At 39.4% G+C, this 24,746-nt stretch overlaps 2 protein-coding genes across 2 annotated transcripts in view; both read right to left on the bottom strand.

The window, feature by feature from the left end:
- The window catches only part of znf292a (zinc finger protein 292a), a 37,559-nt gene extending 37,106 nt beyond the window's left edge, over window positions 1-453 (bottom strand). Inside the window, 1 exon segment of the mRNA XM_073832614.1 lies at window positions 319-453. Coding sequence (XP_073688715.1) covers window positions 319-453 — 135 coding nt within the window.
- Window positions 454-1,849: 1,396 nt separating this feature from the next.
- Window positions 1,850-2,383, bottom strand: cga (glycoprotein hormones, alpha polypeptide). The gene is made up of 3 exons (XM_073832601.1): window positions 2,290-2,383; window positions 2,020-2,207; window positions 1,850-1,924 (listed from the first exon to the last, which is right to left on the bottom strand). The coding sequence occupies exons 1-3, from the start codon at window positions 2,381-2,383 to the stop codon at window positions 1,850-1,852; spliced, it is 357 nt and encodes a 118-aa protein (XP_073688702.1).
- Window positions 2,384-24,746: the final 22,363 nt, after the last annotated feature.

Here is a 24,746-nt window from a genome sequence, read left to right as displayed (position 1 = left end):
AATATATTACAGGATTATATATAACATACATTATTTTTGAGTGAAAGTACAGGCTGCTGCTACAATAAGCTAATGTGTTAGCCATCAAGAGCTGTGACCGTACCATACAAACAAACAGCATAAATGTAATATATAATGACTTTAAAACACAATAATGCTTCATCTCTCCAGCACGCAGCTTTTTGTGTTTTATCCATCACATTTATGAATGACTGTATTAGTATTGTTAGTTTTGTTATCATTGGTGCAGCGATGCAAACATGCAGCATCGTCCACGAACAAAGACTGACAGATTAAAACGCATGAATAAAGTCGTACTTGACAGAAATCCTGACAAAAACTATTGGAGGCATCTAGCGTCGACTCGGGGCTCCTTTTTAATTCAGAGATGAGATCCTGAAATTTGTGTCTGAGGGCCACAACCTCAGTCGCGTTACCCTCCTCCTCCGCCATCTTCGCTGCATTCACACCAGCCCAAATATCTCAAACTACTACGGCCAAGGCTTGATCCAAATATTCATGACCCGTGCTTTCGCTATTAGAGGGTTACCGAGCAACGTCAGCACAACCTAATTAATATTCAAGAGAAAATCCGCATTACAGCAACGTTACCAAGCAATGTCTACAATACGTATTTAATATTTATGACCATGAAGCAGTCGCCATAGTAACTACTATGAAGTATATCAAAGCAACGTAATTAATATTTATCAACCAATCTTTCATCATAGTAGTATTCAAAACTGCGTTTTGCGCACTGTTCCTAGGAATGGCGCAGGCGGTATGGGGGCGTCTCTTTTCACTGAAATCACACCAAAAATAAATAAACAAACAAACGCTTTCTGTTCAATCACATAAAAAAGCCATTTAAAAGAAAAACCTTGAAAAAACATTGTTTTTGCTAATTGTATTCGTCGAAATTAAGATTCAAGTGACTTTTGCTTTCTTTATAAAGGCTTTACATTGGTAACATAAATTACAGACATACATACACATTTACACTGTTTTGATAAGAACAATGAAAAGGAAACGGCAAAAAAAAGTAACCAGTGATTTGGTTTCTTGTTTTAATGTGTTGATGCCACTGTGTGGTTGGTTGTCTTGTTGCACTAGTTACTCTGTGTCTCTCAGCAATGTTTCTCTATGGCATCAGGTTGAAGTCTTTTTCATTGGCTTTAATCAAAATTTTCTTCACAATGAGAAAAATTGTTCTTATAAGAACTATTTACTGAAAATTCTTCGTCCAAAATGGTTATTTTGCGAAAACCCACTTTGAAACATTTATTTCTAAGTATGTAGGAATATCAGTCACCCTAGGCCCAGACAAAGGATAAAGCATGTATAAAAGAGATGGAGAAAAGAAGAAACAAAGCAGCTGTCACAAGCATAATATAATGTAATAATAATCATATTTTTAATTTAATTTATGGATTTGTACATCAGTAAGATGACAAAATAAGCAAGCAATTACCAGTAAAAGAAGGGATAAGCTAATATCAAGCAGAGTGCAGTGATGATGTTTTCTTGCATTTTATTAGCCTAAAAATATCACATTCTATACTCTTAAGCTGTTAGTTGCAGTAACGATGGCCACCTTTTGAAAAAGAAGTGGGAGAAAAAACACCCAGCTATATATATGTAGTATATATATATATATATATATATTTGAGTAAATATAAGTAAATATGAACAGCTAACAAAATTCTACTAATATATTTTCACATTAAATATATTAATCATTGCGAATTTAACAACAGAAAATAAGCATTGGCATAAAATAACAGGTAGAAAGGAATATAACTAGTTTTAGGCAAACACCAGCAAATTTGTAATGTCACAGTTTGTTTTTTTAAGACTTATGATAGTAACAGGTGCTGCAGTGGCAGTCTGTGTGGTTCACTAGTTTGACATCATTGACAAGCACCTACAAAAAAAAAAAAAAAAAATACAAAAACACTATTAGTTATACACATTTAAGTGAAATACTATTTTGTCAATAGCAGTTAGTGCACATTTTACCCGTTTAACTTCTTTGGCTACACAGCATGTAGCTTCTGATGTGATATTTTTTGGAACAAGCATCGTTTTCTTGGACCTCAGTGGTGTAGGGTAAGCCCTAGAAAAACAGCATCCCATACACTGATAGACAGGAGCTCCAGGTTTTGAGAAAATGTTGTTCTCCTTGAGTTTGCATTCCTCACATCCAACTTGTATAAAATAAAAAATATAATAGTAAAGGAAATGGTCCCATATGAAGTATCAAAATTTTGTCATTGATTATCAACTTACAGTTATTCATATCATTTCTTGGGTACAGTTGTCCAAGATGAATAAGCATTAACAACAGTAATATACTTCCTCCAGCATATCTTGTCCAAAACATGATGGCTATAATAGAAAACAAAAATTAACACACTTTACAGAACTGCGCTCATATTTTCAATATACATTATATAGATACTTACATACATACATACATACACACACACACACACACACACACACACACACACACACACACACACACAGATAATTCTTCTCAGAATTTTCTACATTTTAAGTGTATTTGATAAGCTCACAAATAATTCATTTGAAAAATTACCTGTTCTTGACTTCCTGCGAGATGTGATCAATCTGTCTTCTTAGAAACAGGTATAGCTACCTTTTATACCTTGCTTATGTCAGCCCCGTTTTGTGTGTGTGCGCGTGACTGAGTGTGTGGCTGTTCCCTTGCTGACCTTGTTATCCATTAGGTAAATTAAGAAAAGAACTGAATATGAACTGTAATTTCAATAAACAATATTTTGTTTTTGAGACAGACTTTTATCGTTTACATTGTTCATTGAAAACAAAAACAAAAAACACCAAGCTTGCAAAGAACACATTTGTTCTACAGTTTTTTTTTTTTTTTTTTTAAATCTTCAGATTGTTACAGGATTTACTGACACATAAATTAACCTGTAATTAGCACTCTCCTTAATCTCTTCTATAAACACAGTATCAAGTTTCAGGGTTGAATGTTTGCTTTGCCTTCACTATCTCTCAATCTTTCCATCTGCAGCAAATCCACAAGACCTTGGTTTGGATTGTGCCGTTTCATGCCTGATGCAAAGGTAATTCAATATTTTCAATGCCAGATGGAGAGGAGTACAATCCCTGGCAAAAATTAAGGAATCACCACACTTAGATGTTGTTCACCCAATTTTTTTTTTACTTCATAGCAAATAAACGAATCACCGATATGACACAAAACAAATTTTGTTTATTAATTCAACATTCTGGTTATGTGAAACATACCTCAAACTAATGAGATTAAGCTCTTTTAATTAATGGAAAATTATTTTCATTATCAAGTACAGGAAAAAATTATGGAACCATTCAATGTTGAGGAAAAAATTATAGAATCATCAACCAAAAAAAAACAAAACAAAACAGTACTTTGTTGCTTCGCCTCTGGCATGACAGCCTGAATTCTTTAGGGCATGGACTTCACTAATGAAAAAACAACTTTCTTAAATAGCGGTTGACAGATCAGCTTTGCAAGATGGAGCCTTGTCATGGACCAGTTTTTCAATTTCCACCATACATACACTCTTAAAAAGGATGTGTTAAAAACAACACAGCCTGTGTTGTTTCTTAACACACCTTTGTGTCTAGTTAAGGACAACACATTTTGTGTTAGTTTTAACTCAACCAGTGTGTTATTCCAGCTAACACAGAAAATGTGTTGTTTTTTTCTACACACTATTGTGTTATAAATACACAATTTGTGTCAATTATGTGTTATTTTTTACCAAATTTTTGTATGCAATAAAGACACTGCAAACTAATGTATAGTTTAAACACAATTTATTAAACCTGCTACTAACAATTACATACAAACTCAAAAAGGTTAAAAAAGAGAGGTAAACAATCAATACAGTCATTTCAACATATAATTGTTCCTTGAGTGAAAAGTTGTTAATGGTTTATAAAGTTTGTACTTTAAAAAAAATGTGGTATTTGACAACCTCTTAAGCATTAGTCGTTTTATTTACATATTTTTATCAGCATACAAGTGATGGTGAGGGTCGTGAGATGAAGTCTCTCGTTTGTCTCTGTCATGTCAGTAACTGCCATTAAGCACTTCAGGAGTGTCTTCCAGTCAAAGCTGCAAGAGTAAAATAAAGATACTTTTGTTATTTATAGGCTACACATAGCGAATATTGTAAAATAGCGATAGCTAAAAAGGCAAGAAAAGCTTTAGCATTAGAGATTATGTTAGCGTCTTAGGGCAATTTGCACAATACATGTCACAACGAAGCTGTTCATTTTCAAAGAGAAAGACGCGACGAACGAATGCATTTTCTCATTAGCACTACAACGTGTCAATGATGAATTAAAAGCGATTCTGGTCACAATTAATCCAACAAAAGAAACTATAAAGCTTGTTAAAATAAGCTCCCACCGTCGTGATGTGCCGCAGGCGCAGCTCGCATCGGCATTCGTGAGGCAATTTTACCACGTATACTATATGTGCCAAATGCCCCTCGACCGTCTCCAAACGATCACAAAAGACATTTTAAAAACGTATAATGGCAAATACAAACATTTCTTACCTTCACACATCGAAGTTATGTCCTGACGATGAAAACTTGCAGCACGAGGAAATTAGCTTGTCTCTGTAAAATAACGGCTCATGAAGTGAGGCAAGCAGCAATGTGATTGGCTGATATTTAACACATATTGTGTTGGACACACTGTGTTGGATATATTCTTTTTTTCTTTTTCGTTTTTAACACACATTTAACACAAAGTAACACAAAATGTGCTAAAATAGACATAACACAAACAATGTGTAAAAAATTAACACATCCTTTTTGAGAGTGTACCATTTTCAGTTAGATTGAGATTATAATTGATAAACAATATAATTTAATTTGTTTGAGGTGTGTTTTACATAACCAGCATGTTGAATAATTAAACAAACATATCTGTGATTGGTTTATTTGTTTTAAAGTAAAAATTTTGGGTGAACATCTATATGTAGTGATTCCATAATTTTTGCCAGGGGTTGTATGTCAAATTAATAATAATTATTAATAATTTACGGTCTCCAATTAAAATAGGCAGTGTAAAAAGTCATTTTTTTTTTTTTTAGTAAAGGAACTATAAAATAAATTGAACTTTTTAAATAATAATAAAAAAAAATGGCTTGAATATCTTTGCTCCTAACCAATAACATCTGTGCTTTCTGATCAGACCCATCAGCCATACCCCTTTATGACACTGCTGTTTAACTTGAGCTACACTCTTAAAAATAAAGTGCTTTAAAAGGTTCTTCACAGCGATGCCATAGAAGAACTGTTTTTGGGTCCACAAAGACCCATTCAGTCAAAGGTTCTTTAAATAACCATTTCTTTCTTACCTTTTTATAATCAGAAGAACCTTTTAAAACAGAAAGGTTCTTCAGATGTTAAAGGTTCTTTATAGAACCACTTAGACAAAAAAAGTTATTCTAGGGCATCGTGAAGCACCTTTATTTTGTTTATGGAATCAAACTCATGCAGTTTATAAAGAATTCTTATAATTAGCCTGTCTACTTAAACATTTTAAGTTTAATTCAGTGTTACTTACATTTCTTTATAATTTTTGTGAAATATTTTACAGAGTGAAAATTGTTACAAAGTACAGGTGCTGGTCATATAATTAGAATATCTTCAAAAAGTTGATTTATTTTACTAATTCCATTCAAGAAGTGAAGTATAATGATGAATAATGTAAAAATTCATTCCACACAGACCGATATATTTCAAGTGTTTGTTTCTTTTAATTTTGATGATTATAACTGACAACTAATGAAAACCCCAAATTCAGTATCTCAGAAAATTAGAATATTACTTAAGACCAATACAAAGAAATGATTTTTAGAAATCTTGGCCAACTGAAAAATATGAACATGAAAAGTATGAGCATGCACAGCACTCAATACTTAGTTGGTGCTCCTTTTGCCTGAATTACTGCAGCAATGCGGCGTGGCATGGAGTCGATCAGTCTGTGGCACTGCTGGTGTTGAGAGCCCAGATTGCTCTGATACTGGCCTTCAGCTCTTCTGCATTGTTGGGTCTGGCATATCGCATCTTCCTCTTCACAATACCCCATAGATTTTCTATGGGGTTAAGGTCAGGCGAGTTTGCTGGCCAATTAAGAACAGGGATACCATGGTCCTTAAACCAGGTACTGGTAGCCAAGTCCTGTTGGAAAATGAAATCTGCATCTCCATAAAGTTGGTCAGCAGCAGGAAGCATGAAGTGCTCTAAAACATCCTGGTTTAGAGCTGCATTAAACTTGGACCTCAGAAAACACAGTGGACCAACACCAGCAGATGACATGGCACCCCAAACCATCACTGACTGTGGAAACTTTACACTGGACCTCAAGCAACATGGATTCTGTGCCTCTCCCCTCTTCCTCCATACTCTGGGACCCTGATTTCCAAAGGAAATGCAAAATTTACTTTCATCAGAGAACATAACTTTGGACCACTCAGCAGCAGTCCAGTCCTTTTTGTCTTTAGCCCAGGCAAGACGCTTCTGACGCTGTCTGTTGTTCAAGAGTGGCTTGACACAAGGAATGTAACAGCTGAAACCCATGTCTTGCACACGTCTGTGCGTTGTGTTTCTTGAAGCGGTTCCACTTTATATTAAGTGTCCCTAATACCTGTGAACTTACATGGTAACTAGATGTGTACGTAGCATGTAACCACAGTGTATGTACACATTGGTACACTGTATCTACAGCTCTAATACTGGTGTAATTACACACATGTAACAACTCACTGAATAGCATGTGTAAGTGCAAATGTGTAACAGGACATTGGTAACAACACTTTTTCACTTCTGGAAGTACACAAGTGTAACAAGAATTATGTAACTACATTTTGTAACAACAATATTTACTCACAGAAGTATTTACACTTCCACACAGTCTTCAATACTGCAGTTACCAGTTTGAAATGCCCTGAAACATTACTGAAATCGTGATGATTTCTATGTAGGCTACATGTAATTTTTGTATTCATGTATTTGTGAGCACTGAATTAGAATTAAAGTATTAATTTGTGGTACCAGTGTACTTACATGATAACTCCTCAGGAACTGTCTACTTAATATAAAGTGTAAAATGGTCACAACTTACTGAGTAATATATAAAATGTAAACCTCTGTGCAACGCTTTAATATCAGTGTACTTACATGATAACTCCTCAGGAACTGTCTACTTAATATAAAGTGTAAAATGGTCACAACTTACTGAGTAATAAATTAACTTTTTGTTTTCAACTGCATTATTAAATAGTTTACTTAATATGAAATTATAACTTTTCATCATGTTCTGTGTGATTTCTGTTGCCAACTCGTTTCCAAGCATATGTAAACATAATGTTAAACAAGACTACACTTTAAACCCTTAAAATAAATAACATTTCTACAATCGTTTAACCATTTATGCAATATTAACTTCATTTGTAGCGGTGGGACACAACAGGCATTTTCTCCGACATGCTACAATAAAACCATAAAATACACCGAACACGCATCATATTTATAAAATGAAACAATTTTATTTGTGCGCTGTAATCTTCAGAATCCATACCATTGCGAAGAACATGCCCAAATTCAAATCTTTATCCGGCGACCTTCATCTCCATCCCGAACAGCGAGTCCCAGCAGCAACAGCCAAAAAAAAAAAAAAAAACTACGCTCAACTGCATTTTAGGAATTCAAATACAATCGTGTCAGGAAACGACAGTTTTTACGGCAGGAAAATCGAGCTCTCATTGGCTCTCACCAGCATTCGTCACAGATTACGACATGCCGTGTTTCTGGTGAGATGTGTTTGAATTATGCGCGCCGCATACCAGTGTTGCCAGATTGGGCGGGTTTCCGCCCAATTGGGCTTCTTTTGATCGGCTTGGACCGGAGAATAACGCATTAGGCGGGTAGACAAAATTTGGCCTGTTTTAAAAAAATAAAAGCCGACCAATCAGCTGCTTTTTTCTTCGCTTTTGTCATTAGTCATTGTAATTTTAACACCTTCGAGCTCAAAGTATCACAGTAATATAATGTGTAGTGCAGTCATCAACTCATTTTTGCTTAACGCAACCCTTACTGGTTTAGTTTAACAGAGACCTGTCAATCAATTTACGTCTTCAACGTTAGTGAGATGTGATGACTTGTGAGTGACGGGGTTTTGGCCCTACAACGGGCAAGATTTTAAATATGCAGCTTATTCATTCGTTCATTTTAAGTAATTGCATGGCAAAGTGGCCTAAATATAAGTTACACGATAAAAAAGTCTTAAGTGGATTACACGTGGTGAGAGATGAATAGAAGACTTCTAAATATAATTGTAACTGAAACTAGATAAAAAAGTTCGTCGAGACAAACTTTAAGTTGGCTTGAGAAAGCCGGACCAGAAAGTTTAAAGAAGTTTACCGTTTTAAGAAGTTTAAAAAGTTTAAGAAATTAAAGTATAAAAAGTTTTACAAGTTTAAAAGCAAGTTGCTAGTATGTTTTTAGTTGTTTAAGCATGATTAGCAAGTTACAAGCATGATTAGCATGTCACTAGCATGTTGTTAGCATGACTAGCATTACGTTAACAAGATGCTTGCATGGATAGCATGTTGCTAGCAAGACTAGCATGTTACTAGCATGATGTTAGCATGACTAGCATGTCGTTAGCATGACTATCATGTTGTTAGCATGTCGTTAGCATGAATAGCATGTCACTAGCGTGATTTTAGCATGTTGCTAGCATGCCACTAGCATTATTTTAGCATGACTAGCAAGTCGCTAGTATGATTTTAGCATGACTACCAAGTCGCTAACATGATTTTAGCAAATCGCTAGCATGATTTTAGCATTACTAGCAAGTCGCTAGCATGATTTTAACATTACTAGCACGTCACTAGCATGATTTTAGCATGACTAGCAAGTCGCTTGCATTATTTTAACATGACTAGCAAGTCGCTAGCATGATTTTAGCATGACTAGCAAGTCGCTAGCATGATTTTAACATGACTAGCAAGTCACTAGCATGATTTTAGCATGACTAGCAAGTCACTAGCATGATTTTAGGATGACTAGCAAATCATTAGCATGATTTTAACATGAGTAGCAAGTCACTAGCATGATTTTAGCATGACTAGCAAATCATTAGCTCGACTTTAGCATGATTAGCAAGTCCCTAGCATGATTTTAGCATTACTAGCAAGTCGCTAGCAAGATTTTAGCAAGTCGCTAGCATGATTTTAGCATGACTAGCAAGCCGCTAGCATGATTTTAGCATGAATAGCAAAGTCGCTAGCAGGATTTAAGCATGACTAGCAAGTCGCTAGCATGATTTTAGCATGATTAGCAAGTTGCCAACATGATTTTAGCATGACTAGCAAGTCGCTAACATGATTTTAGCAAGTCACTAGCATGATTTTAGCATGAATAGCAAGTCGCTAACATGATTTTAGCATTACTAGCAAGTCCCTAGCATGATTTTAGCATGATTAGCAAGTCGCTAGCATGATTTTAACATGACTAGCAAGTCGCTAGCATGATTTTAGCAAGTCGTTAGTATGATTTTAGCATGACTAGCAAGTCGCTAGCATGATTTTTACATGACTAGCAAGTCGCTAGCATGATTTTAGGATGACTAGCGAATCATTAGCATGATTTTAACATGACTAGCAATTCACTAGTGTGATTTTAGCATGACTAGCAAGTCGCTAGCATGATTTTAGGATGACTAGCAAATCATTAGCACGACTTTAGCATGATTAGCAAGTCACTAGTGTGATTTTAGCATGACTAGCAAGTCGCTAGCATGATTTTAGGTTGACTAGCAAATCATTAGCACGACTTTAGCATGATTAGCAAGTCGCTAGCATGATTTTAGCATGACTAACAAATTGCTAGCAAGATTTTATCAAGTCGCTAGCATGATTTTATCATGACTAGCAAGTCGCTAGCATGATTTTAGCATGACTAGAAAAGTCGCTAGCAGGATTTAAGCATGACTAGCAAGTCGCTAGCATGATTTTAGCATGACTAGCAAGTCGCTAGCATGATTTTAGCAAGTCACTAGCATGATTTTAGCATAACTAGCAAGTCGCTAGCATGATTTTAGCATGACTAGCAAGTTGCTAGCATGATTTTAGGATGACTAGCAAATCATTAGCACGACTTTAGCATGATTAACAAGTCGCTAGCATGATTTTAGCATGACTAGCAAGTCGTTAACATGATTTTAGCATAATTAGCAAGTCGCTAGAATGATTTTAGCATGACTAGCATGTCGCTAACATGATTTTAGCATGACTACCAAGTCGTTAACATGATTTTAGCATTATTAGCAAGTCGCTAGAATGATTTTAGCATGACTAGCATGTCGCTAACATGATTTTAGCATGACTACCAAGTCGTTAACATGATTTTAGCATAATTAGCAAGTCGCTAGAATGATTTTAGCATTACTAGCATTTCGCTAACATGATTTTAGCATGACTAGCAAGTCGCTAGCATGATTTTAGCATTACTAGCAAGTCGCTAGCAAGATTTTAGCAAGTCGCTAGCATGATTTTAGCATGACTAGCAAGTCGTTAACATGATTTTAACATGATTAGCAAGTCGCTAGAATGATTTTAGCATGACTAGCATGTCGCTAACATGATTTTAGGATGACTAGCAAATCGCTAACATGATTTTAGCATGATTAGCAAGTCGCTAGCATGATTTTAACATGACTAGCAAGTCGCTAGCATGATTTTAGCAAGTCGTTAGTATGATTTTAGCATGACTAGCAAGTCGCTAGCATGATTTTTACATGACTAGCAAGTCGCTAGCATGATTTTAGGATGACTAGCAAATCATTAGCATGATTTTAACATGACTAGCAAGTCACTAGTGTGATTTTAGCATGACTAGCAAGTCGCTAGCATGATTTTAGGATGACTAGCAAATCATTAGCACGACTTTAGCATGATTAGCAAGTCACTAGTGTGATTTTAGCATGACTAGCAAGTCGCTCGCATGATTTTAGTTTGACTAGCAAATCATTAGCACGACTTTAGCATGATTAGCAAGTCGCTAGTATGATTTTAACATGACTAACAAATCGCTAGCAAGATTTTAGCAAGTCGCTAGCATGATTTTAGCATGACTAGCAAGTCGCTAGCATGATTTTAGCATGACTAGAAAAGTCGCTAGCAGGATTTAAGCATGACTAGCAAGTCGTTAGCATGATTTTAGCATGACTAGCAAGTCGCTAGCATGATTTTAGCAAGTCACTAGCATGATTTTAGCATGACTAGCAAGTCGCTAGCATGATTTTAGCATGACTAGCAAGTTGCTAGCATGATTTTAGGATGACTAGCAAATCATTAGCACAACTTTAGCATGATTAGCAAGTCACTAGAATGATTTTAGCATGACTAGCAAGTCGCTAGCATGATTTTAACATGACTAGGAAGTCACTAGCATGATTTTAGCATTACTAGCAAGTCGCTAGCATGATTTTAGGATGACTAGCAATCATTAGCACGACTTTAGCATGATTAGCAAGTCGCTAGCATGATTTTAGCATGACTAGCAAGTCGCTAGCAAGATTTTAGCAAGTCGCTAGCATGATTTTAGCATGACTAGCAAGTCGTTAACATGATTTTAGCATAATTAGCAAGTCGCTAGAATGATTTTAGCATGACTAGCATGTCGCTAACATGATTTTAGCATGACTAGCAAGTCGTTAACATGATTTTAGCATAATTAGCAAGTCGCTAGAATGATTTTAGCATGACTAGCATGTCGCTAACATGATTTTAGTATGACTAGCAAGTCGTTAACATGATTTTAGCATAATTAGCAAGTTGCTAGAATGATTTTAACATGACTAGCATTTCGCTAACATGATTTTAGCATGACTAGCAAGTCGCTAGCATGATTTTAGCATTACTAGCAAGTCGCTAGCAAGATTTTAGCAAGTCGCTAGCATGATTTTAGCATGACTAGCAAGTCGTCAACATGATTTTAGCATGATTAGCAAGTCGCTAGAATGATTTTAGCATGACTAGCATGTCGCTAACATGATTTTAGGATGACTAGCAAATCATTAGCACGACTTTAGCATGATTAGCAAGTCACTAGCATGATTTTAGCATTACTAGCAAGTCGCTAGCATGATTTTAGCATGACTAGCAAGTCGTTAACATGATTTTAGCATGATTAGCAAGTCGCTAGAATGATTTTAGCATGACTAGCATGTCGCTAACATGATTTTAGCATGACTAACAAGTCGCTAGCAAGATTTTAGCAAGTCGCTAGCATGATTTTAGCATGTTGGAGGTTGCTTGAGCACCTGCCCTTTTGGCCACTACTAGTGATCAAAGTGCCCTTTTGTTAAGATTCTTTTTTTTTTGTAATAATATAAAAATATATAAAAAATAACGAATTCGTGACAGCCTGCCCAATCGAACTATTAGTAAAATGAATTAATATTTTTAATACTGTAAATAGAAAGACCCTCACGTGACGACCCCACCCGGAAGTTCAGGGCGATCCAATCACGTTTATAACACCAAGGAGGTCGGCGTGAAGATGGCGGACCGGGCAAGCAACGTCTTTTGAGCTCTCGGTAATTTGCCCCATATTTACTCAAAGTTAAATTTTCTAATTAATCCAGATTACCAACAGTAAAGTGAACACTCTAAGAAGAGATTGAGGTGATTTATTGTTGGAATTTTAAAGTTTAATCACAGTTTAATGCAGACATGCCGAATGGAAAGACTGAACAAAGATTTCCCGCTGCCTCTGGCAAAGTAATCTGGGATCATGATTACTCGCTGATGGATACAACGAGTGGGGAGACAAAGAGAAAAAATTCCCCTACTACTCCAACGAAAAGTACAGCACCACCTTCGAAGGTTAAATCCACGAAGGATTCTTCAGAAATGGAAACGTATCTCTTGTCGAAGCTATTGAAAAGCTCACATCTAAAATGGATAGCTACGGTGACCAACTGAGAGAAAACTCAGTCATGGTGGCTAGCATAGCCAAACTAGTGGAGCTGAATGCCACGGAGATTAAAGAGTGCAAAATCAAGATACAAGCCATGGAGAATGAAGTGCCCCATTTAGTAAAAGAAAACAATGAACTGAAAGAAAAAGTCACGGAGCTGGAGCGTTACAAGAGATGTTGGAACCTTAAAATACATGGTTTGAAGGAAAAAGTTGACGAAAAACCCCGAGATGTCGTCATGAGTATTCTGTCCAAATTAGCACCGCAGTGGAACACTTCGATGGAGTCGGTAGCGGATTCCGCTCACCGTATTGAAAGGAAAGAAGAGGGGAGTGTCCAAAATGTCCAAAAACTCTAAGATCTGCAAAGACTTGAGGATCCACTTCAAGCAGGCCTTCTGCAAAGCTGATAGAGAGGCTCGCGCAGCTGCATGGCCGAAGATGGAGCAAGCTAGGATGGCAGGACAAAACGTGTACTACAGAGGACATGTCGGCTATATCAACGGTAACAGGGTTACTATGGATTAAGAAATATTTTTGAACCAAAGTGGGTAATTGCTCCTGTAGCACAGGTTGAATTGTACACCTCGACGACTTAATGTTAATAACTTTTCGGCAAACCGTAATAAGCTTTGGACTTGTTTATGTTTTTGTGATTAAAAGGCAATAATGTTAGATTTCAATTAGTAAAAAAGAGGGGAAGAAAATTCTTTGAATGTCAGTATGTAAACTTGACATGAATATCTTTCTCTCTTTCTTTCATTCATTTAATTAATATTCAAAAGCTCGGATGCTTTTGGGAAAAATGTTACATTTGAAGGAGTGGAGAAATAGTGAAATATCGTTATCAGAGTGTGTTCACTTGGGTTTTAAGTTAATGAAAAGAGTTAATCTGTTGGTTCTTAAAAAAAAAAAGATTGATAGGGGCCTGTAGCAGTGTTTACTTAAAAAAAAAAAAAAACTAAGGTAATCCTTTTTATTTATTTACTTTTCTCTCTCTCGCTTACAAGCAGATGTTCACTTATGTTTCACTCAACACTAGGGGTCTTAGAGATTCTATTAAAAGAAAGTCTATTTTTCTTTTTTGTAAAAATGAAAAAGCACAATGTTTTCTTTTCCAAGAAACTCATTCTGTTGACATAGACGAGAAATTTTGGTCAAACCAATAGGGAGATAAAATATTTTTTTCTCGTGGTTCTAATAGGTTTGCAGGAGTTGCTATACTTTTAAATAATTTCCCTGGGAAGATTCTAACCACTGTTAGGGATACTTGTGGTCATTGGATAATTTGTGTTTTTGAAATAGATGAAAATGTTTTGATTTTGGGAAATACAGGTCCTTTTCAAAAAATTTGCATATTGTGATAAAGTTCATTATTTTCTGTAATGTACTGATAAACATTAGACTTTCATATATTTTAGATTCATTACACACAACTGAAGTAGTTCAAGCCTTTTATTGTTTTAATATTGATGATTTTGGCATACAGCTCATGAAAACCTTCTAAAAAAAATTCCTATCTCAAAAAATTAGCATATCATGAAAAGGTTCTCTAAACGAGCTATTAACCTAATCATCTGAATCAACTAATTAACTCTAAACACCTTCAAAAGATTCCTGAGGCTTTTAAAAACTACCAGCCTGGTTCATTACTCAAAACCGCAATCATGGGTAAGACTGCCGACCTAACTGCTGTCCAGAAGGCCATCATTGACACCCTCAAGCAAGAGGGTAAGACACAGAAAGAAATTTCTGAACGAATAGGCTGTTCCCAGAGTGCTGTATCAAGGCACCTCAGTGGGAATCTGTGGGAAGGAAAAAGTGTGGCAGAAAACGCTGCACAACGAGAAGAGGTGACCGGACCCTGAGGAAGATTGTGGAGAAGGACCGATTCCAGACCTTGGGGGACCTGCGGAAGCAGTGGACTGAGTCTGGAGTAGAAACATCCAGAGCCACCGTGTACAGGCGCCAGGTCAAGCCACTTTTGAACCAGAAACAGCGGCAGAAGCGCCTGACCTGGGCTACAGAGAAGCAGCAGTGGACTGTTGCTCAGTGGTCCAAAGTACTTTTTACGGATGAAAGCAAATTTTGCATGTCATTCGGAAATCAAGGTGCCAGAGTCTGGAGGAAGACTGGGGAGAGGGAAATGCCAAAATGCCTGAAGTCCAGTGTCAAGTACCCACAGTCAGTGATGGTCTGGGGTGCCATGTCAGCTGCTGGTGTTGGTCCACTGTGTTTTATCAAGGGCAGGGTCAATGCAGCTAGCTATCAGGAGATTTTGGAGCACTTCATGCTTCCATCTGCTGAAAAGCTTTATGGAGATGAAGATTTCATTTTTCAGCACGACCTGGCACCTGCTCACAGTGCCAAAACCACTGGTAATACCATGGTATTACAGTGCTCAATTGGCCTGTCAACTCTCCTGACCTGAACCCCATAGAGAATCTGTGGGATATTGTGAAGAGAAAGTTGAGAGACGCAAGACCCAACACTCTGGATGAGCTTAAGGCTGCTATCGAAGCATCCTGGGCCTCCATAACACCTCAGCAGTGCCACAGGCTGATTGCCTCCATGCCACGCCGCATTGAAGCAGTCATTTCTGCAAAAGGAATCCCGACCCAGTATTGAGTGCATAACTGAACATAATTATTTGAAGGTTGACTTTTTTTTGTATTAAAAACACTTTTCTTTTATTGGTCGGATGAAATATGCTAATTTTTTGAGATAGGAATTTTGGGTTTTCATGAGCTGTATGCCAAAATCATCAATATTAAAACAAAAAAGGCTTGAACTACTTCAGTTGTGTGTAATGAATCTAAAATATATGAAAGTCTAATGTTTATCAGTACATTACAGAAAATAATGAACTTTATCACAATATGCTAATTTTTTTAAAAGGACCTGTATATATGGATACAATAATCATAACCAAAACAAAATTTTAATGTCTGAGGTTACAACAGTTGTTAAGGATCTATGCCATAGGTATCCTACTGAAGATTTTATTTTTGGGGGGGATTTTAATATGGTGATGGATGATTGGCGTGATAGATCTCCTTCAAAATTTTTGAGACACCATTACAATCCCATATTGCTTGACTTTTGTAGTGTGTTTAAATTGATGGATGTATGGTGCACTAAAAATCCAAGTATTCAAGTTTTCACATGGTTTAAACCTGACGGTTCAGTCAAATCCAGATTAGATTTTTGGTTAATCTCTGAATTTAGATCTGGTTTGGAGTCAGATTCTATAGTTTCTGCTGCACCCTTAACTAATCACTGCATGGTTAAGCTTATTCTTAGACCTACAAATGCTTATCAAAGGATAAAAGGTTACTGGAAATTCAATTCAAACCTTTTGCATAATGAACCCTTCTGCCACGAAATTATAGCTATTATCAATAATATAAACGGAGACTCAGATTTAAAAATTTATAGTGTCACGTTAAGAGATGAGATCTGGGTCCAATTGCAGGGAAGAATGATTTAATTAACAAGAAACACAAATAAACAAACGAATAAACAAACCAAATCAAAAGGCCAACACGGCACACACAATCAGGGTCTCGACAGGAGCAGGATACACACGAAAACTGAATACTGGAAACAGAGACAAGAAACAATGCAGACTCACAAGAGTGGTGGGACAATGAAGATTATAAAGACTGTGGTAATAGTGAACAGCTGTGGTAGAAACAGGTCAAGACAGGTGTACACGATCAGGGGAGTGAAAGTGCGGGAGGAAGTGAAACAGTGACATCGTGTGGAGAAGGGAAAAGCTGCAGCCCAGAGTCATGACATTACCCCCCCTCTAGGGAACGGCTTCCAGACATTTCCAAAAAAATTTTTTGGAGGGAGGAGGAACGGGGGAAGGTGAATCAGGGGGAGGGATGGCGGGCCAGGCCCGTGCAGCGGAGGAATGTGAGCTGGCCTCGCCGCCAGAGGAACATCGCCGGAAGAGGAACGTGAGCTGGCCTCGCCGCCAGAGGAACATCCGCGGACACCGCCGCCAGGGGAACGTCAGCGGGCATCGCCGCCAGAGGAACATCCGCGGGCACCGCGGCCGGAGGAACGCCAGCGGGCATCGCCGCCAGAGGAACATCCGTGGGCACCGCAGCCAGAGGAACGTGAGCTGGCCTCGCCGCCGGAGGAACGCCAGCGGGCATCGCCGCCAGAGGAACATCTGCGGGCACCGCGGGCGGAGGAACGCCAGTGGGCATCGCCGCCAGAGGAACGTCAGCGGGCACCGCCGCCACTGGCACAGAGTGCGTGGTCATTGCCGCTTCGGCGATAGAGAGAGCGGACGCCGCCGCATCAGGAACAGAGATAGTGGTTGCCGCCGCTTCGGGAACCGAGATAGCGGACGCCGCCGCGTCAGGAACCGAGATAGCGGACGCCGCCGCCTTCCCGCGGAAGAGCATCTCCGCCCTCGCCGCAAAGTAGGGGCGCTCCCACGCAGCCTCGGCACTATAGCCGTCCATCGCCGCCAGACAGGCGTAGAGGAACTCAATGCGAGTGGCCGACGCCGCCTCGAAGAACATCTCCCCCGCTGGACCCATTTGAGGAGTCTGCATTCTGTCACGTTAAGAGATGAGATCTGGGTCCAATTGCAAGGAAGAATGATTTAATTAACAAGAAACACAAATAAACAAACAAATAAACAAACCAAATCAAAAGGCCAACACGGCACACACAACAGGGTCTCGACAGGAGCAGGATACACACGAAAACTGAAGACTGGAAACAGAGACAAGAAACAATGCAGACTCACAAGAGTGGTGGGAGAATGAAGATTATAAAGACTGTGGTAATAGTGAACAGCTGTGGGAGAAACAGGTGACATAATCAAGACAGGTGTACACGCTCAGGGGAGTGAAAGTGCGGGAGGAAGTGAAACAGCGACATCGTGTGGAGAAGGGAAAAGCTGCAGCCCAGAGTCATGACATATAGAGAGAAGTGGGAATATTTAAAGTATAAAATACGTCAGATCTCCATATTTTATGGTAAATTATTAAGCAGGAATAGTAAAAAAAAAAAAAAAAAGATTTAGAAATTATTAAAGAAATAAACAGCATTTGTATTAAATCTCTCTTAGGTGAAAATGATAAACAAAAGATACTTCTCCTCCAATCCTCGTTAGACAACATTTATGTTGACAAAGCCAAAGGTGCATACATAAGATCGAGAGCAAAGTGGATAGAGGAAGAGGAAAGGAGTTCAGCATATTTTTGTAGACTGGAAAAAAGGAGACAAGAACGTAACAGTATTAAAGCTTTACTGATGAATAATCAAGAATGCAGAATACTTATACAATAATTTATATTCCTCCTTTTATTCACATACAGATGCTGATGCTTTCTTTGGTCGTGTTAAGGATTGGACTCCAACAGTAGATGAGAGTTTCAGAAACGCTTGTGATGCAGATATTAGTATGGAGGAAGTGGAAAGAGCAGTGAATTGTTTATCATTAGACAAATCGCCTGGTTCAGATGGATTAACAAGTAATTTTTATAAGCATTTCTGGAAGTATATTAAAGATCTAGTTTTTAATATGTTGAAAGAAATATCAGAATCCAATATTCTTCCAACTACTATGAAGCAAGGCACTATCACTCTTATCCCTAAACCTGGAAAAAATCCTAAATTAATAGACAATCTTAGACCTATAACCCTGCTTAATAATGATTATAAAATTTTAACTCACATTTATGCTAACAGATTGAAAACCGGAATTTCACAAATTATTTCAGAGACGAAGTCAGGTTTTTTAAAAAGGCGCTCAATCCACAATAATATCCGACTTGTGCTTGATTTACTGGATTACAATTATTTAGTTGAAGATGGTTTCATTTTATTTATAATTTTTTTTAAAGCTTTTGACATGATTGAACACAAATTTATGTTTCGCACTTTAGAAATTTTTGGTTTTGGAGAAAATTTTATTAATCTAGTTAAATTAATTTATAAAGATACAATAGTACAGTTATGTTACCAAATGGTATGTCTCCAAGATTTTCAATTAATAAAGGAATCAAACAGGGTTGCCCCATCTCTCCCCTGCTGTTTATTGTTGCAGCGGAAATGCTTTCTATTCTTATAAAACATTCTGAGTTTGAAAAACTGACAGTATTGGGAAAACAGTTAGTCATCAGCCAGTTGGCAGATGACACAACTATATTCATGGAAAATATTGATCAAGTTCCGAAAATTCTCCAAACCGTTGTTTTTTTTTCAAGGGCTTCTGGTTTAAAGTTAAATCTTACCAAATGTGAATTATTACCGATTCATAACTTTCCTCTGTCAACCATTTATAATATTCCTGTTAAACACACTGTCAAATACCTAGGTGTACATATCACAAAGGATAATACTTCACTTAATAATCTCAATATTTGGAATACCTTAGATAAATGTAAGTCATATTTAAACTCATGGTCTCAAAGAGACATTTCTATTATTGGCAGAATTTTACTTACAAAAATGGAATGCATTTCTAGACTCATTTACCCAGCCTACTCAATCTTTTTTCCTATAAATGCAATAAAAGCTATAAACCAAGCTAACTTTAGTTTAATTTGGAAAAGAAAAATGCATTACATTAGAAAAGGAACAATGGTCAAAAAATATGAAGAAGGAGGTCTAAAAGCCCTTGACATTGAATGCATTAATGGTACAATAAAAATGTATAAAAAATGAAAATAGTTTTTGGTTTCATATCCCCACTCAAATATTTATGAAATTAGGAGGTATCCATTTTTTCCTTAGGTGTGATTATGACCTGAAAAAACTCCCTGTTAAGTTATCAGTGTTTCATCAACAAGTTTTACTTTATTGGAAAATGATCTTTAAGCATAATTGTAGTCCCCATAATGTTCCTTTATGGAACTGCAGATATGTTGTAATTAGGAATAAATCCTTATTTTATAAAAACTGGTGGGAGAAAGGAATATGGTCTGTCATGCAAATAATAGACAATACTGGAATAATGTCTTTGTCATAGTTATGTCTGTTTATGTATTTGGTTTCTCCCATTGTCTCCCCCCGCTAATCTGTCTGCTTTGGTTTAGTCCATGTTATCTGTATCACCTGTCTTTGTAATTAGTCACCCTTTATAAGTCTTTAATGTCGGTCTTTGCCTTATGGTAACGCTTTGTGTGTGGATTTATTTTGTGTTTCCTGATCAGTCTGCTCCTTGGATTTTTATATAAAGACTTTGTTTGTTTGTCAACTCGTGTCTCGTTTCGTCAGTCCAGCACATTACCGTAACAGTTAAAGACCGACCGAATACAGTTTCCCGGCGTGTTTCCCCTGCTTTATTTTCCATTTTTCTCAGTGTTTATTTTATTTTTTATTTTTTTGTCATGGATAACCCTGCCATCCTCATCCTGCTCCTGGAGCAGGGGAACCACTCTCTCGAGGACCACACCAGAGACTTTGTGCGACTTGTTCCACTCACGCACTACCCGGACAGCTGCCTGTGTAACTTTTTTCCCAAAGGACTTAACAACTCCACCTTGGCGCGGCTGTCCGGGGAAGGTCCTCGAGAGAGCATCGCCAATTACATCAAGTGGGTGCTGGTGTCCTGTAGGACTTCGTTGACCGCGGAGAATGACACCAGTCCCACTTCAGGCGCTCTGACTCCTGTCCTGTGGGTGTCACTGTTTCGCTGTTTCCCTGCTTCCTGTTTGCCTTGCTGCAGAGTGGTCTGTGTTTGTTGCTCCCTGCAGCTTCGTTTTTCTGTTGGATTCTCTATCTTATTGTTAATTCTGCTGTTTTAAATTGATAGATATAGCTTAACTTAATTTCTGATCTTATCCATCAAACTAATCTGACTAATTTGATCGTTCGCCTTATTCTATAATCACGAGTGCAGCGTGTTAGCATTCCATTAGCCGGTTAACTTGCCGCTCACACTCCATTCACACTTTTAACTCTTGTTTACTATCTTTAGCATTGCGTTAGCTTGTCATCTGCATTCCATTCACGTTTTTTCTCTCGTGTTTAATATCGTTAGTACTCCTTTAGCCAGTTCCGTTCCGTTTTTTCAGGAATTCAAACAACAACAGTTGGTAAGTTGGAATCATTCCACAATCACGGTGAGTAATGGCTTCTTCTCCTACAATTGTTGTCTGCACTGCTTGCCACATGTATAGCTTATCTATCTCTGTCAGCAGTGAGCCTTATACATGTGATAAATGCAGGAATATAGTCAGGCTGACAGAGAAGATTTTAGAACTAGAGTCACGCATCCAAACTTTAATAGAGGATAGTAAGAATGTGAGGGCCTTAGATACGGTTTTGGATGCGACTAGCTCAGAAAGCCCTGTACATTGTTCGGTTCTGGTAACAACGCCCGTGCAGCAGGGCAACTGGGTGACTGTGAGACGGCATAGTCGCGGGTCAAAACACTGCTCTTCTGTTCCGATCAGAACATCAAACAGGTTCTCCCCACTCAGTGAAGCACCTACTGAGAAACCTGATGAAAGTGCTCTAGTGATTGGCGATTCTATTTTACGGAACGTGAAAATAGAGACTCCAGCCACCATAGTCCAGTGTTTACCGGGAGCCAGAGCACCTGACATCTTGGCAAATTTAAAAGTGCTGGCTAATGCTAAACGTAAATTCAGTAAGATTGTTATTCACCTTCGGCACTAATGATGTTCGACTTCGCCAGTCGGAGATCACTAAAAATAATGTTAAAGAGGTGTGTGAACTTGCAAGTACGATGTCAGACACTGTAATATGCTCTGGTCCCCTCCCTGCTTACCGTGGTGACGAGATACACAGTAGATTGTCATCGTTAACCGGCTGGATGTCAAAGTGGTGCCCGCGAAATAACATAGGTTTCATAGACAATTGGACGAGTTTCTGGGGCAGACCCGACCTGTTGAAAAGAGATGGTCTTCATCCCTCCGGATGTGGAGCATCTCTTCTATCTAGAAATATGGCACATAGTCTTAGAGTTTGCACTTGACTAACTGGGGCCCAGGTCAGGAAGCAGACAGACTGGCTAAACCGACCGTCTGCTAGCCGCCTCACGTCACAGAAATCAGTTAATTCTCAGCACATAGAGACCCTGTCACGGATTGGCCAGGTTCTTCCACCTCACTCACCCAACGATCACAGTCACCTGAATTTTAATCACCCGCACCTGCACGTAATTCATCAAGGCACCTACATAAGCACCACACACACTCACCAGTGTCCGGGCTCGTTGCTGCGAAAGCGGACTAACTCTATTCTCCTTCACGGATTCTAGAGGTGATCTACAATACTTACCTGTGATTACTTACCTGTCTTGTCTTGCATTCCAGTCAGTCTGTCTCGTCAGTCAATCCCTGCATCCAGTGTGTGTGTGTGCCATAAGCCAGCACCCAGTCTGCCTCTTCGACATCCTCCGACTATCGTTCCTGTAAAAGGGAAGAAAGAACCACGTTATCCATTCATCGCCAGTTAAACTTACCCGGTCCTGCACGCCATCTTCTTCATCTGCTCTGCTAAAAACAAATAAGCAAACAGCACCAGCGGAGCGATGGATCCATTTCAAGAACTTGTGGATTCATTACGCAAAGTTAAGATGGGAACAACCACCACCAATCCCTCGACACCGCGTCCCACAGCTCCACCGGCACCCAGCACTTCTTCGGTACCCGTTCCATCCAGTCCCATGGCTCGACCAGCGCCCTACTCAGGCGGGGTGGAGGAGTGCAGCGGATTTCTTCTTCAATGCTCGTTAATATTCACTATGCAACCTGAGTTATACCCTACTGATCAGTCTAAAATAGCCTTCATCACTTCTTTGCTCACAGGACCTGCTCTGAAGTGGGCGGACACCATCTGGCGCCAAGCCGGGCCAGCGACCAGCACCATCCAGAGTTTCATCGCTCACTTTAAAGAGGTTTTTGGAAGTTCGGACGAGGCGATCACCGCAGGAGAGCAGCTCTATCATTTGCGACAAGGGAGTATGACGACTCAAGAATATGCTTTACGTTCCCGTACCTTAGCAGCTGCCAGCGGATGGAATGAGAGATCGCTATTAACTACATACCGGCTCGGCTTGGAACCCAAATTGAGACTTCAGTTGGCAGCACTAGACGATTCCATGGGTCTAGAAAAATTCATTCAACAGTCACTTCGTTGTTCAGACCGAATACAGTCCTATCATCACAACGCTGACACCGCAGCTACTGCACTCCTCCGCGCACCTGACTCAGCCGCTCCTCCAGAACCAGAGGCTATGATCCTGGAGGCTGGAAAATTGTCATCCGCTGAGCGACAGAGAAGGCTGACCCGGGGTCTATGTATGTACTGTGGGGCCAGCGGACATATCTGTTTCAACTGCCCCATCCGTCCTGTTCGTTCCTTGGTGAGTGGTCTGTGTTCCGAAATAGAAAATCTTCATCCCCTGACTACCAATGTTCAGTTGTCCTCTCTGTCATTCTCTGTTACAGTCACGGACCTCATCGACTCCGGGTCAGTCGGGAACTTCATCTCGGGCACCCTCTGTCGCCAGCTCCAACTCCGAACCGAAGCCTCAGCCTCAGTATACCAAATCGAGCCCATAACCAGCAAATCCACCAGCCACACCCGAGTACATCGCAAAAGTGAGAGCATCAGCCTGCAAATTGGAGTCCTTCACAAGGAATCCATTCAGTTTCTGGTTCTGGAGGGCGCCTCAATGGACATCATCTTAGGGCGCCCGTGGCTGGTGAAGCATAATCCCATCCTCTCTTGGGGCAACGGCGAGATCATGAAGTGGGGGCCCGAGTGTGCAGATACCTGTTTCCCGGAACTTCCACGTCCTGTCAGAAAACCCCTACCAGTATACGTCACGTCAGTCGAAAGTCCAGTCGAAAAACAGTCCGTCCAGATCCCTGAATGCTACTCGTCCTTCCAGGATGTGTTCTGCCCCAAGAGAGCTTCCCAGCTACCTCCACATCGGCCATGGGACTGCGCCATTGACCTGGTTCCGGATGCTCCACTGCCCAGAGGCAAGATCTACCCGTTGTCGCTTCCGGAGACTAAGGCTATGGAGGAGTACGTACAAGAAGCTCTGGCCCAGGGATACATCCGTCCATCTACCTCACCCGCAGCATCCAGTTTCTTCTTCGTGGCCAAGAAGGATGGAGGGCTGCGGCCATGCATAGATTACCGGGTCCTCAACCAAGGCACCATCAAATTCCGGTATCCACTTCCTCTCGTCCCTGCGGCCCTGGAACAGCTCCGATCGGCCAGGATCTTCACTAAGCTGGACCTCCGCAGCGCGTATAACCTTGTGAGAATACGTGAGGGGGATGAGTGGAAGACCGCGTTTGTGACCCCAACTGGCCACTATGAGTATCTCGTTATGCCCTATGGTCTGGTCAACGCCCCCTCCGTATTTCAAAATTTCATCCACGAGGTGCTCCGGGAGTTTCTACACCGCTTCGTTATCGTCTATATCGACGATATTTTTATCTACTCCCGGAGCGAGGCCGACCATCGCCTCCACGTTGCGGAGGTCCTCCAAAGACTACGCGAGCACCAACTGTATCTCAAGGCCGAAAAATGCTCATTCCACCTCCAGTCTGTTCAGTTTCTCGGGTACATCATAGATCGGCAAGGGGTCCGCATGGACGAGGGTAAAGTATCAGCAGTCGTCACCTGGCCAGAACCCACTACCATAAAAGAACTACAGAGATTCCTCGGCTTCGCAAATTTCTACCAG

Source organism: Garra rufa, unplaced genomic scaffold (assembly GCF_049309525.1).
Source record: "Garra rufa unplaced genomic scaffold, GarRuf1.0 hap1_unplaced_004, whole genome shotgun sequence".
Classification (NCBI taxonomy): Eukaryota; Metazoa; Chordata; class Actinopteri; order Cypriniformes; family Cyprinidae; genus Garra; species Garra rufa.
The sequence above is the reverse complement of the archived record's forward strand: the minus strand, read 5'-3'. Positions and strand labels throughout refer to the sequence as shown.

Bases quoted from the DNA above. Each gene is read 5' to 3' on its own strand.
- cga (XM_073832601.1), bottom strand. From the start codon at position 2,383: ATGTTTTGGACAAGATATGCTGGAGGAAGTATATTACTGTTGTTAATG. The intron at 2,208-2,289 runs GTAAGTTGATAA...ATTTTATACAAG, and splicing joins AAGAAATGATATGAATAACT to TTGGATGTGAGGAATGCAAA. The intron at 1,925-2,019 runs GTAAAATGTGCA...TTTTTTTTGTAG, and splicing joins TAGCCAAAGAAGTTAAACGG to GTGCTTGTCAATGATGTCAA.